Consider the following 12767-nt stretch of genomic DNA (forward strand, 5'->3'; position numbering starts at 1 on the left):
CCCACCCTGGTAGGTTTGAGAAATTTGGAGAGCATATTTCATTCCAGACTCACACATTAAGTAGTATTTAGCGGACTAAGGAAACTGTCAAAACTTAACTTTCCTTTTCCTAACTTAGCATCTCACTGTGTTAGGACATGTATAACACAAATTTATTAAAATTCCTATATTCATCCATCCTACATCTAATTCAGTGTTAAATCTATTTAAAAGCTTATGTCATGGATGTGAATGTTGCTCAGTCCTTCGAAATGTACTCATTCTGTTTATAACCCATGCCTAGAGACGACTCAGCCATGTATCATAGAAACTTTGAACCATATGAAAATGCTCCATCCAAAATTTAGCAGAGGTAGTAATCAACTAATCTTAAAGACACTGCCTCTTCATATTGCTGAAAACATGAATTTGACCAGAATACTACATATTCATACTATGAATTGTAGCAATGAAACCTTCAGACTGTTGCCTTAAACTAAACAAGCTGAATTTAACATAGTGGAGCTAATTTATTAATGAGTTAAAAAACTAAATTGCCCAAAATAATTTTCTTCTGTTGAAAACAGAAGAAGTCCTCAGCCCAAAAATCAAAACATAATACATCATAGCTAACTACAATAAACAGCTGTCAGTTGGGAATTCACAGACCACCAGTTTAACAACCAGTGTTAAGATGAAAATTAAACTAAATATAAAATGAAGCTGAAAAAAAGAATTCATTGAAAGGGGGAAAGCGAAGATTCTCCACTTCAACGATCTTGCTTCAAATATTACATTGAATTTTAGGCAGCAAATCCAGGAATATTCATACAATAACCAAACAACATAACAATTAAAATCTCCACAAATCTACATTGGCACCATTGTCTAAGACAAGTCTTAATAAAATTGAGAATAGTTAATTACAGTGATTACAGTGAACTGTTTCTTTTTACATGGTGAAAGAGAAAACCAGACAACTTCACAGAAGTCTGGATGAAGTGTTATTTTGCTATTCCAGGGCGCAGGCCTGGGCAAGGTTGCATGGAAGACTGGCAGTTGCCCATGCTGCAAGTCTCCCCTCTCCACGCCACTGATGTTGTATAAGGGAAGGGTATTAGGACCCATACAGCTTGGCACCGGTGTCGTTGCAGAGCAATGTGTGGTTAAGTGCCTTGCTCAAGGACACAACACGCTGCCTCAGCTGAGGCTCAAACTAGCGACCTTCAGATCACTAGACCGATGCCTTAACCACTTGGCCACGCACCAACACTAATAACAGTAGATTAAATATTCACACAAAATGCTCCACATCAGACTTGGATGCTCTCTTCTTAATTGATAGGTCATTGGAACAATATAGATAACTAAATGTATAAACAATCCGTTAAATACTTAAAAGTCTGGAAGTAACTTGGACAGCATATTTAGTTCCAGGTTCATACATTAAGGAAGAAATAAGGAGGGCTAACTGAAGGCATGAGGTTGCCCTAACAGACAAGGTAAAGGAGAATCCTAAGAGATTCTAAGCGTGGAGTCAAAGGAGATGGTGGAGATCTAAAATGAATTGTTTGCATCTGTATTTACTCAGGAGACGAACACACAGTCTATAGAAGTGAGATACATCGGCATCAACTTCATGGACTCTACACAGATTAGATTAGGAGGTGTTTGCTGCCTTGGCTTGGCAAGGTGTTCCCTCAGACTCTGTGAGAGGATTGGAGGATAGCCAATGTTTAACAGCTCTGCTGTTTAAGAAAAGCTCTAAATGTAAACCAGGAAATTATAGGCTGGTGAGCCTAAAAGTAGTAGGAAAGTCATTGGAAGGTATACTAAGGGAACGAAAATGAGTATTTGTATAGGCAGTGATTTATTAGGGATAGTTAGCATGGCCTTGTGTGTGGTTGGTTGTGTCTAACCAATCTTACAGTTTTTCGAGGACGTTACCAGGAATGTTGATGAAGGCAAGGCAGTGTCTAAATGGACTTTAGCAAGGCATCTGACGAAGTCCCAAATGGGAGGTTGGTCAAGAAGGTTTAGTCGCTTGGCATTCAAAATAGTAGTAAAATGGATTAGACATTGGCTTCGTGGGAGAAGCCAGAGAGAGGTAGTAAATGGTTGCCTCTCTGACTAGAAGCATGCCGCAGGGATCAATCCTGGGTCCGTTGTTGTTCACCATCCATATCAACAATCTGGGTGATTAACTGGATCAGCCAATTTGCAGTTGACACCAAGATTGGGGGTGTAGTGGCCAGCAAAGAAAACTAGAGTTTGCAACAGGATCTGGACCAGCTGGAAAAATGGGCTGAAAAATGGCGAATGGAATTTAATGCAGACAAGCGTGAGAGTTTGAACTTTAGTAGGATCAACCAGGGTAGGTCTTACACAGTGAAAGGTAGAGCACTGAGGAGTAGGGTAGAACAACGAGATCTGGAAATTCATGTCATTGAAAGTGGTATCACAGGTAGATAAGGTTGTAAAGAAAACACATTGGCTTTCGTAAATCAAAGAGTGAGTAAAGAAGATGGGATGGTATGTTGAACTTGTATAAGATGTTGGTGAGACCTAATTTGGAGTATTGTGTACAATAAGGTTGAAAGAATACAGAGAAAATTTACATGGATGTTGCTGGCACTGGAGGACTTGAGTTATAAGGAAAGATTAAACAGGTTAGGACTTTACTCTGGAATGTAGAAAACTGAGGGGAGATTTGATAGAGATATACAAAATTATGAGGGGTAGATGAAAGCAGGTTTTCTCCACTGAAGTTGGTGGGAATACAATTAGAGGTCATGGGTTAAGAGTGAAAGGTGAAAAGTTAAAGGGCAGCATACAGGGAAATTTCTTCACTCATTGGGTTGTGAGAGTGTGGAACAAGCTGCCAGCTCAAGTGGCACTTGCAAGCTCAATTTCAACATTTAAGAGAAGTTCGGAAAGGTACATGGATAGTAGGGGTATGGATGGCTATGGTCTGGGTGCAGGTCAATGGGACTAGGCAGTTTGAAATGGTTCAACACAGTCTAGATGAGCTGAAAAGCTGTACTTTTACATGACTCTATAATCTCTGGTAAACAAAGGAAACTATCAAAACTTGTTTTCTTTTTGCTAACTCAGTACCAGACTAAATTAGGAAAAGCACAATGCAAAGCTTCTTAGCAACATTTGTCCCCTACTGTTCAATCAGATTGGCTCTATTCTGAACTGTTTGCAGGTTCATTATTCTTTTAAACCCTTCCTCATCACACATTCAGTAAAGGCAAATTAAGTCAAGCAAAATGATATATAGATTAGTGGGTATGTCTTCTAGACAGTGTTCCATTTAGACAGATTTTACTCTTCAAGGAATTTCAACATCCAATCCCACATCACTGAAGGATCAGAAAGAATCTCAGAACAACAGGTTTTGAAAAAGAAAACATTTGGCTTACCTTTACTAGCTGCATGATTCATCAGTAGAGAATTGCAAAAGGAGAAAAGAAAAAACATAAAGTCAGTGTCAAGATAGAATGCTGTTAGCTATAGTACATTCAATCTGCATAGTATCATTACTAGGAACTGGATTATTCCAATGTATAGTCTCTGTGGAAGATTTTGCCCATCATCAGTGTAATATTGTCATGATTATGAATCCAGAAACAGAGTTCAAAAAGTCAGCAGAACAAGTTATAAATTTAATTTAATAATATGGCAACTTGCACGCTAACATTAGCGCAAACAGCCAAAACTGATGAATTATCACAAAATGAAAATTTATTTACTCAAGTTATTAAATGCCTACCCCATCTCTCTTTCACGTCATCTAACTCACAGTACATGATTTATAATGCATGCTGGAGTGACCAAGCAATCTTTTCTACTAGACAGACAATTTGTCACTTGAGGGATACCTCCATCACCTCGGCAGGGAAATTAGGAATGCTATAGACCATCCTGGCCTATGAAGAAGTAACAGAAAGTTTTTTCAGGGTTTGGATAACATGTCCAACTGCAAGAAGGAAGCTTCAGTCAGTAGCTGAACCCCAAGGTCGGATACAGAATAAAGGGATCACTATCCTTGGGTTAAATGTTATAAGTGAAATGTTGGCTGTGTATCAGGATATGAGTATTGCATCTATAGTACTTTCCAACAAAGAAAAACCTCTCAGCTTGAAACACTGACTGTTCATTTCTCTCCACAGATGGTGCTGGCTTGCTGAGTTCCTCTTGTGTTTAGTGTGGAACAGGCCTTCTGGCCCAACGAGCTGCACCATCCAGCAACCCACCAATTCAAACCTACCCTAATCACAGGACAGTTTACAATGCCCAATTAACCTATTAACCAGTACGTCTTTGGACTGTGGGAGGAAACCAGAGAACTTGGAGAATAAGTCACAAGGGAAATCAGTGGTTCTTATACCAACCAGCATAACATGAATCACGACCTCAGTATAACAGAACTATGACCACTTTGATCACTTTACCGTACAATGGATTATTTTGTTCTGTGTTCCTTCTTGTAAGAATTGTGTACTCATTTGTTTACAGTACATTCTTCTTGCGAATGCTGCTTAGCTGATGCTATCTAAAACGGTGCTGCAAGTAAGTTTTCATTGCACTTGTGTGTATGAAAATACGCTCATCTTTGGCAATGGATTGTTCTGTGAGCTGCATTGGTTTGATGAACTGAATAATTTGCTTCTATGTCATAAGGAAATACGGAAAGGATTTTGCATGTGCGACATAGGAAGGGTATTGTAGGATTTTAATCAGTTGATAAAAGGATGGTCAATACATTTCCAAGTTGGCATGCTGTGGAAGAGAATATGAACTTGGTCCTGTATGCCTATTGTCTTTGCTTATATCCAGGCAGTGTAGGCTTGGGAGGTGCTGACAAAAAAAAACCTTGGAGACTTGCTATTGCACAATGAACAGGTACACTTTACCACCTGTGCTCAAACCTATTCTGGTACTGCTCCCCAACTTTTCCTTCGGTACATTGACGACTACATTGGTGCTGCTTCCTGCACCCATGCTAAGCTCATCAATTTCATCAACTTTTACTTCAAACTTCCACCCAGCCCTCAAATTCACTTGGTCTATCTCAGACACTTCTCTTCCCTTTCTCGATCTCTCGGTCTCCATCTCCAGAGACAGACTGTCCACTGACATCTTCTACAAGCCCACTGACTCTCATAACTACCTCAATTATACCTCTTCCCACCCCGCCACATGCAAAAATGCCATTCCCTATTCCCAGTTCCTCTGTCTCCGCTGTATCTGCTCCCAGGATGAGGGTTTCCGTTCCAGGACATCTCAAATGTCCTCTTTTTTTTTTTTAAGGATGGTGGTTTCCCTTCTACCGTCATCAATGATGCCCTCACCCACATCTCCTCCATTTCCTGCACTTTGGCCCTCACCCCATCCTCCCGCCACCACAACAGGGACAGAGTTCCCCTTGTCCTCACCTACCACCCCACCAGCCTCCGGATCCAGCACATTATCCTCCACAACTTCCGCCACCTTCAACAGGACCCCACCACTAAGCACATCTTTCCCTCTCCACCCCTCTCCCCTTTCCGCAGGGATCGATCCCTCCGTGACTCCCTTATCCACACGTCCCTCCCCACTGATCTCCCACCCGGCACTTATCCCTGTAAGTGCTACACCTGTCCCTACACCTCCTCTCTTGCCACCATTCAGGGTCCCAAACAGTCCTTCCAGGTGAGGCAACACTTCACTTGAGTCTGTTGGGGTCATCTATTGCATCTGGTGCTCCCGGTGCGGCCTCCTCTACATCAGTGAAACCTGACGCAGATTGGGGGACCGCTTCGTCGAACACCTCCGCTCCGTCCGCCACAACAGACAGGATCTCCCAGTAGCTATCCACTTCAATTCTGTTTCCCACTCCCATTCAGATTTGTCCATACATGGCCTCCCCTACTGCCATGATGAGGCTAAGCTCAGGTTGGAGGATCAACACCTCATATACCGTCTAGGTAGTCTCCAGCCCCTTGGTATGAACATAGAATTCTCCATCTTCCGGTAATTCCCTCCCCCTCCCTTCCTCTATCCCTATTTCACTCTGCCCCCTCCCCCAGCTGCCTATCACCTCCCTCATGGCTCCGCCTCCTTCTACTACCCATTGTGTTTTCCCCTATTCCTTCTTCACCTTTCCTGCCTATCACCTCCCTGCTTCCCCTCCCCCACCCCTTTATCTTTCCCCTTACTGGTTTTTCACCTGGAACCTACCAGCCTTCTCCTTCCCACCCTCCCCCCACCTTCTTTATAGGGCCTCTGCCCCTTCCCCCTACAGTCCTGATGAAGGGTTCCGGCCTGAAACGTTGACTCATCGTTTCCATGGATGCTGCCCGACCTGCTGAGTTCCTCCAGCGTGTTGTGAGTGACACTTTACCACCAGATACCAGCGGGAAGGAAGGAGTGTCTGTTAGAGATACTGGATAGGTATTCCACTTGTGATGTGTGCTTTTGAATTTGTTATGTGGCTTAAAGGACAGCAGTGGTTTAGATTTTGTTTAATAATGAGAGCAATTCAGTTAAGCAACAGCTGCAGGGAGTAAAGGATTTGCCAATGTTTTGCAATAGACAATAGGTGCAGGAGTAGGCCATTCAGCCCTTTGAGCAGCACCGCCATTCACTGTGATCATGGCTGATCATCCACTATCAGTATCCAGTTCCTGCCTTATCCCCATAATCTTGGATTCCGCTATCTTTAAGAGCTCTATCCATCTCTTTCTTGAAAGCATCCAGAGACTTGGCCTCCACAGTCTTCTGGGGCAGAGCATCCTATACATCCACCACTCTCTGGGTGAAACAGTTTTTCTTCAACTCCGTTCTAAATGGCCTACCCCTTATTCTTAAACTGTGGCCTCTGGTTCTGGACTCACCCATCAGCGAGAACATGCTTCCTGCCTCCAGCGTGTCCAGTCCCTTAATAATCTTATATTACTCTTTTGGGTCAAAAGCATGCTTTGGGATTGAGAGTAAAGAGACAATTCAGCCACTATGAAGAGGAGAGGAAGTGTGGTGGGATACGGGCTGGTAGGTGAATGGTGAACTGAGGGGAGATGGATGATGGGCAGATGAAGCCAGGAGGAGAGAGGAGGTGAGGGACACTAGCAGAATTGCAACACATTTCACTCCTTAGTACCTAAGTAATTAAACATAATGTGGAGAAGACAGCACTTGAGTGCTACAGTGAGATAGTATTTTAGTTGCAAAGATTTTTATGGTGCAAGTAATGATTAAATAAATTAACTATGATGCAAGAATGCATTAAGGTCTCCCTGCTTTAACTGAAAATGGAACTTCTTCAAACTGGATAGCAGTTTAAAATTGCACCATCAAGATGATTCCATTACTGAGCTCATGATTTATTTACCATGTAGTTTTCTCACTAAAGCAACTTGCTGAAGAAAATTTTTAATTCTAAGATGGATCTAAGATGTGATGGCTTTACTGACTTGGAAGATGAGCAAGAATGAAACAGGCAGAACATGTGCGGCTGAGAGGAAAATTGGATCAGCCTTGATGAAATGGTGGTGCGGACTCAATGGGCCAGATGGCCGAATTGTGCTCCATTATCTTATGGTCTTATTATGGCAGATTCAAGCGTAAGAAAGCAAATTCAGAGCACAAAGTGGAACCATCCTTTGAAGTCCTTAGACTTGGACTTTGTACGCAATATTATTAAGTTCCTCTCCATGAATTTGTACTGTCAGTTTGTACATCCTGACCTCTTACTTCAATAAATAAGACTGCATCAGCTGGTCTGATGGAAATTTGGAAATTCTAATGTAGATGGAGGGTGGTGAGGTGCAGATATGTCTCTACCAAAGGAGGTGTACGGCGCCCCTTCCCTCCGCTAGCCAGTAGGTCACCCTTGGGCAAGTGCAGCACCAGCTTAGCTCCCGGATCAGGTTCATGTGAAGCCGTGACAGCAGGCGGCAGATGGTCATATGAGCAGCTGGTGCATATCACAAGTGCTGGTTATGTGACCACTAATGAAAGCAGACAATCTCTGAAGAGTATTGATAATAGCTGGGGTCACCGTCTTGTAAAGACACTGCCCAGGAGGTGGCAATGGAAAGCCAGTTCTGTAGAAAAATTTACCAAGAACAATCATGATCGCCACTGCCATATGACACCACACATAAGGAACGAAGGGATGTAGATGGAGACTAGAGTTGAGTGGGATAATAAATCAGCCATGGTGAATGGCAGAACAGACTCAATGGGCTAAATGGCCTAATTCTGTTCCTATGTCTTATGGTCATATCTCAGCCGACAATACACATCAAGTATACAGTGACTTATCAACAAGATAAGATGAACAAAAATTAAGTAATATTAATGGCTGAACAAACTACAGACCGAAGTTGGAATCATCTGTGTTGTCCCAGTGAAATAAAGGAATACCCTCTTTTATTACCACGAGTGATGCGACTCCCAAAATCAGTTCAAGATACACGGAGCAAGTATGAACTGGGCCCTCAAATGGATCATTTTCTGAATGTCAATTCTACTGGTGATTGTGCAGGATTCATCTTTTAATTTAGAAAAATTTAATCACACTAGTTATCTTGCTTAATAATTCAGGTATGGTAGAGAAGTTTAAGAACCTTTGGCAGCAAGCACATAATAATAACATTAACATCAGATAGTAATTAAAGAACAACGCTAACAAAGTCAAACCTTCCCAGTAGAGTTTGAAACATAGTGAAGATAAAACTTTGGGGCGCCATGCTAGTGTAGTGCTTGCAGTGATGCTATTATAGCTCGGGGTGTTACTGAGTTCAAAGTTTAATTCCGGCGACCTCTGTAAGGTTTTCTCTGTGACCGCACTGGTTTCCACCAGGTGCCCCTGTTTCCTCCCACAGTCCAAAGACATACCAGTTAGTTGGTTAATTGGTCATTGGAAATTGTCTTGTGATTAGTTAGGTTGGGACTAAATAGATTGATTGCCGGGGGGCTGTGGCTCATTGGCCTAGAGGGCCTGTTCTGTACTATACCCCAAAAAATAAATAAAAAGATCATTGTGAATCAACTAATTTATGCTTAAAAGGCAATTGGGTCAGTATTTGTTCAAAGGCAAGGTTAAAGTGCATTAATAAAGATTTCTGATCCAGCTGTAATTAAGCACAGCTCCAGGAGTGCTTTCATGAAGTGGGAAGTGAAATGACAACATGCTCTAGGAAAGGGCATGAATAAGGAGTACATAAACACGAGGAATTCTACAGATGCTGGAAATTCAAGCAACACACATCAAAGTTGCTGGTGAACGCAGCAGGCCAGGCAGCATCTTGAGGAAGAGGTACAGTCGATGTTTTGAGCCGAGACCCTTCGTCAGGAAATAAGGAGTACCTTAGCTTTCTGAATTTAGAGATTTGTATCTTGTACTCATGCATCAAAAATTCCAATATCTGGTGTTAGTGAAAGAAGAATTTGAAAACATTAGGTTTGAAGAAACTTCTTCTCAAGGCGACCAGCTTTTCATTCTCAAAAACTCCTGGCCTGAAACACAATACTTCTAAGAACTTGTTATTTTATATGGGTCTAGAAATTGTTCTTGAAATTCAGTTTGGCCAAACTTAAAGTTTGCTTATCATAAATTTAACTCGGATAAATTCAAATCACAGTTAGGGAAAATCAAATTAACCAAAACATTATCAGTAACTTACACTTAGTCTGGGCGGAGAATGCAACAGTGAGTTTTGCAAACAGTTCTTTATTCTCATACTTGTCCTCCTTCACCTTGACCCAGAAACACTTTTCCGTTAAATCTTTAGGCCCAAGCTGGAAGATAAACAAATGAGGAATAACATAGTTGAAAATATGAAAGGGAAAAAAGTCAGTGATCAACAATTGCTAGGTAGAAATATAAATTAGAGAACTGAATTAAACTAATCTCGCAAATTTCTAGATGTACAGTAGAGAGCATTCTGACTGATGGCATCACAGCTGGGGATTTTTAAAATTTATTCATTTATGGGATGTGGGCATTGCCAGCTAAGCCACCATTTATTGCCCATCCCTAGTTACCCTTGAGAAGGTGGTGATGAGCTGCCTTCTTGAACCGCTGCAGTCCCTGAGGTGTAGGTACACCCACAGTGATGTTAGGGAGGAAATTTCATGATTTTGACCCAGCGACAATAAAGGAAAGATGATATATTTCCAAGTCAGGATGGTGAGTGACTTGAAGGGGGATTTCCAAGTGGTAGTGTTCCCAGGTATCTGCTGTTCTCATCCTTCTAGATGGTGGTGGTCGTGGGTCTGGAAGGTGCTGCCTTAGGAACTTTGGTGTGTTGTTGCAGTGTGTTTTGTAGGTAGTATACACTGCTGCAAATATTCGTCCATGCTGGAGGGATTGGATGCTTGTGAAAGTTGCTTCTCAAGTGTTGATGGAGCTGCACTCATCTAGGTAAGTGGCGAGTCTTCCATTACAATCCTGACCTGAGCCTTGTAGATTGTGGACAGGCTTTGGGGAGTCAGAAGGTGAGTTACACGCTGCTCTGGCAGCCACAGTGTTTATATGGCTAGACCAGTTCAGTTTCCTGTCAATGGAAACCCCCGGGATATTGATAGTAGGGGATTCAGTGATGGTGATGCCACTGAATGTCAAGGGACAATGGTTAGATCCTCTCTTGTTGGAGGTGGCCTTTGATTAGCATTTGTGTGGCTCGAATGTTACTTACCACCTCTCAGCCCAAGCCTGGATATCGTCCAGATCCTGCTGCGTTTGGGTATAAACTGCTTCACTATCTGAGGAGACAGGAATGGTGCAGAACACTGTGCAGTCATCTGCGAACATCCCCACTTCTGTGCTTATGTTGGAAGGAAGGTCATTGATGATGCAGCTGAAGATGGTTGGTCCTAGGACACTTTCCTGAGGAACTCCTGCAGTGATGTCCTGAGGATGAGACGATTGACTTCCAACCACCACAACCATCTTCCTTTGTGTCAGATATGATTCCAATCGGTGGAGGGTTCCCCCCCCTAATTTCCACTGACTCCATTTTAGCTAGGCACTTTGATGCCATACTCGGTCAAATGCTGCCTTGATGTTGAGGGCTATCACTCTCATCTCACCTCTGGTATTTAGCTCTTTGGTCTATGTGGCCTGGACAGAACCCGAACTGGGCATCCATAAGCAGGTTATTACTGAGTAGGTGCTGCACGATAGCACTGTTAATGACTCTTTCCATTACTTTGCTGATGATCGCGAGAAGGCTGATAGGGCAGTAAATGGCTGGGTGGGACTTGTCCTGTTTCTTGTGTATAGGATATACCTGGGCAATTTTTCACATTGCTGGGTAGATGCCGGTGTTGTAGCTGTATTGGAACAGCTTGGCTAGTGGTGCAGCACGTACTGGAGCACGTCTTCAGGACTATTGCTGGGATTTCGTCTGGGTCCATAGTCTTCGCAGTATCTAGTGCTTTCAGCTATTTCTTGATATCACGTGGAGAGAACTGGACTGGTTGCATACTTCTCGAGACTTCTGGAGGAGGCCAAGCTGGATCATCTACTCAGCACTTCTGACTGAAGACTGTTGCAAATGCCTCAGCCTTATCTTTTGCACAGGTGTGCTGGGCTCCTCTATCATTGGGGATGAAGATATCTGTCGAACCTCCACCTCCAGTGAGTTGTTTGATTGTCCACCACCATTCATGGCTGTAAGTGACAGGACTACATAGCTTAGATCTGATCCGTTGGTTGTGGGACCACTTAGCTGTCTATTACTTGCTGTTTATAGTATTTAGCATGCAAGTCGTCCTGTACTGTGGCTTCACCGGGGTGATGCCTCATATTGAGGGATGCAGCCTCCAATGTACAGGATTGCAAACGGCTACAGAGGTTTTGCATCCTCAGCCAGCTTCATCATGGGAACAACCTTCCTCACCATCAAGGAGGCCTTCAAGAGGCAGTGCCTCGAGGTGGAGACATCCATTACCAAAGACCTTCACCATCCAGGACATGCCTTCTTCTCATTACTACCATCAGGGAGAAGGTACAGGTGACTGAAGACACACACTCAATGATTTACGAACAGTTCCTTTCCCTCTGCCATCTGTTTTCTGAGTGGTCCATGAACACTTCCTGATTATTAGTTATTTTGCACTATTTATTTTGTAATTTGTAGTAATTTTATGTTCTTGCGCTATACTGCTGGCACAAAACAACAAAGTACAAGGTCTCTGGCCCACCTAGTCTGTGCCAAACTGCCTTCTCCCACTGACCTGCACCAGGACCATAGTCCTCCATACCCCTCCCATCCATGTATCTATCAAAACTACTTGTAAACATTGAAACCAAGCTTGCATGCACCACTTGTGTGAGCAACTCATTGCACACTCTCACCACTCTCTGAGTGAAGAAGTTTCCCCTCAGGTTCCACTTAAACTTTTCACCTTTCACCCTTAACCCATGCCCTCTAATTGTAGCCCCACCCAATTTCAGTGGAAAAAGCCTGCTTGCATTTCAAATGTTCAAAGGTTCAATTTAATGTCAGAGAAATGTATACAATATACTTTGTACATCCTGAAATGCTTTTCCTTCACAAAACATCCACAAAAACAGAGAAGTGTCCCAAAGAATGAATGACAGTTAAACGTGAGAACCCCAAAGTCCCCTGCCAGTTCCTCCCCTCCCACGTGTAAGCAGCAGCGAGCAACAATCCCCCTCCCCCCCACTGTCAAAAAAAAAACGCACCCACCACCGAGTACAAGTGTGAGCTAGGCAATAGCAAAGATACAGATCTTGCAGTTACCCCAAAGACGATCACATTTCATCT

At 42.9% G+C, this 12767-nt stretch overlaps 1 protein-coding gene across 1 annotated transcript in view; it reads right to left on the bottom strand.

Annotated features, from left to right (window-relative positions):
- Window positions 1-12767, bottom strand: part of LOC140200616 (protein diaphanous homolog 1-like) — a 460372-nt gene that overhangs the window by 208295 nt on the left and 239310 nt on the right. The window contains exon 17 of the mRNA XM_072264176.1: window positions 9657-9771. Within this exon, the coding sequence (XP_072120277.1) occupies window positions 9657-9771 (115 nt within the window). The remainder of the gene's footprint in view (window positions 1-9656; window positions 9772-12767) is intronic.

The sequence above is a fragment of the Mobula birostris genome, chromosome 7, assembly GCF_030028105.1.
Source record: "Mobula birostris isolate sMobBir1 chromosome 7, sMobBir1.hap1, whole genome shotgun sequence".
NCBI lineage: Eukaryota > Metazoa > Chordata > Chondrichthyes > Myliobatiformes > Myliobatidae > Mobula > Mobula birostris.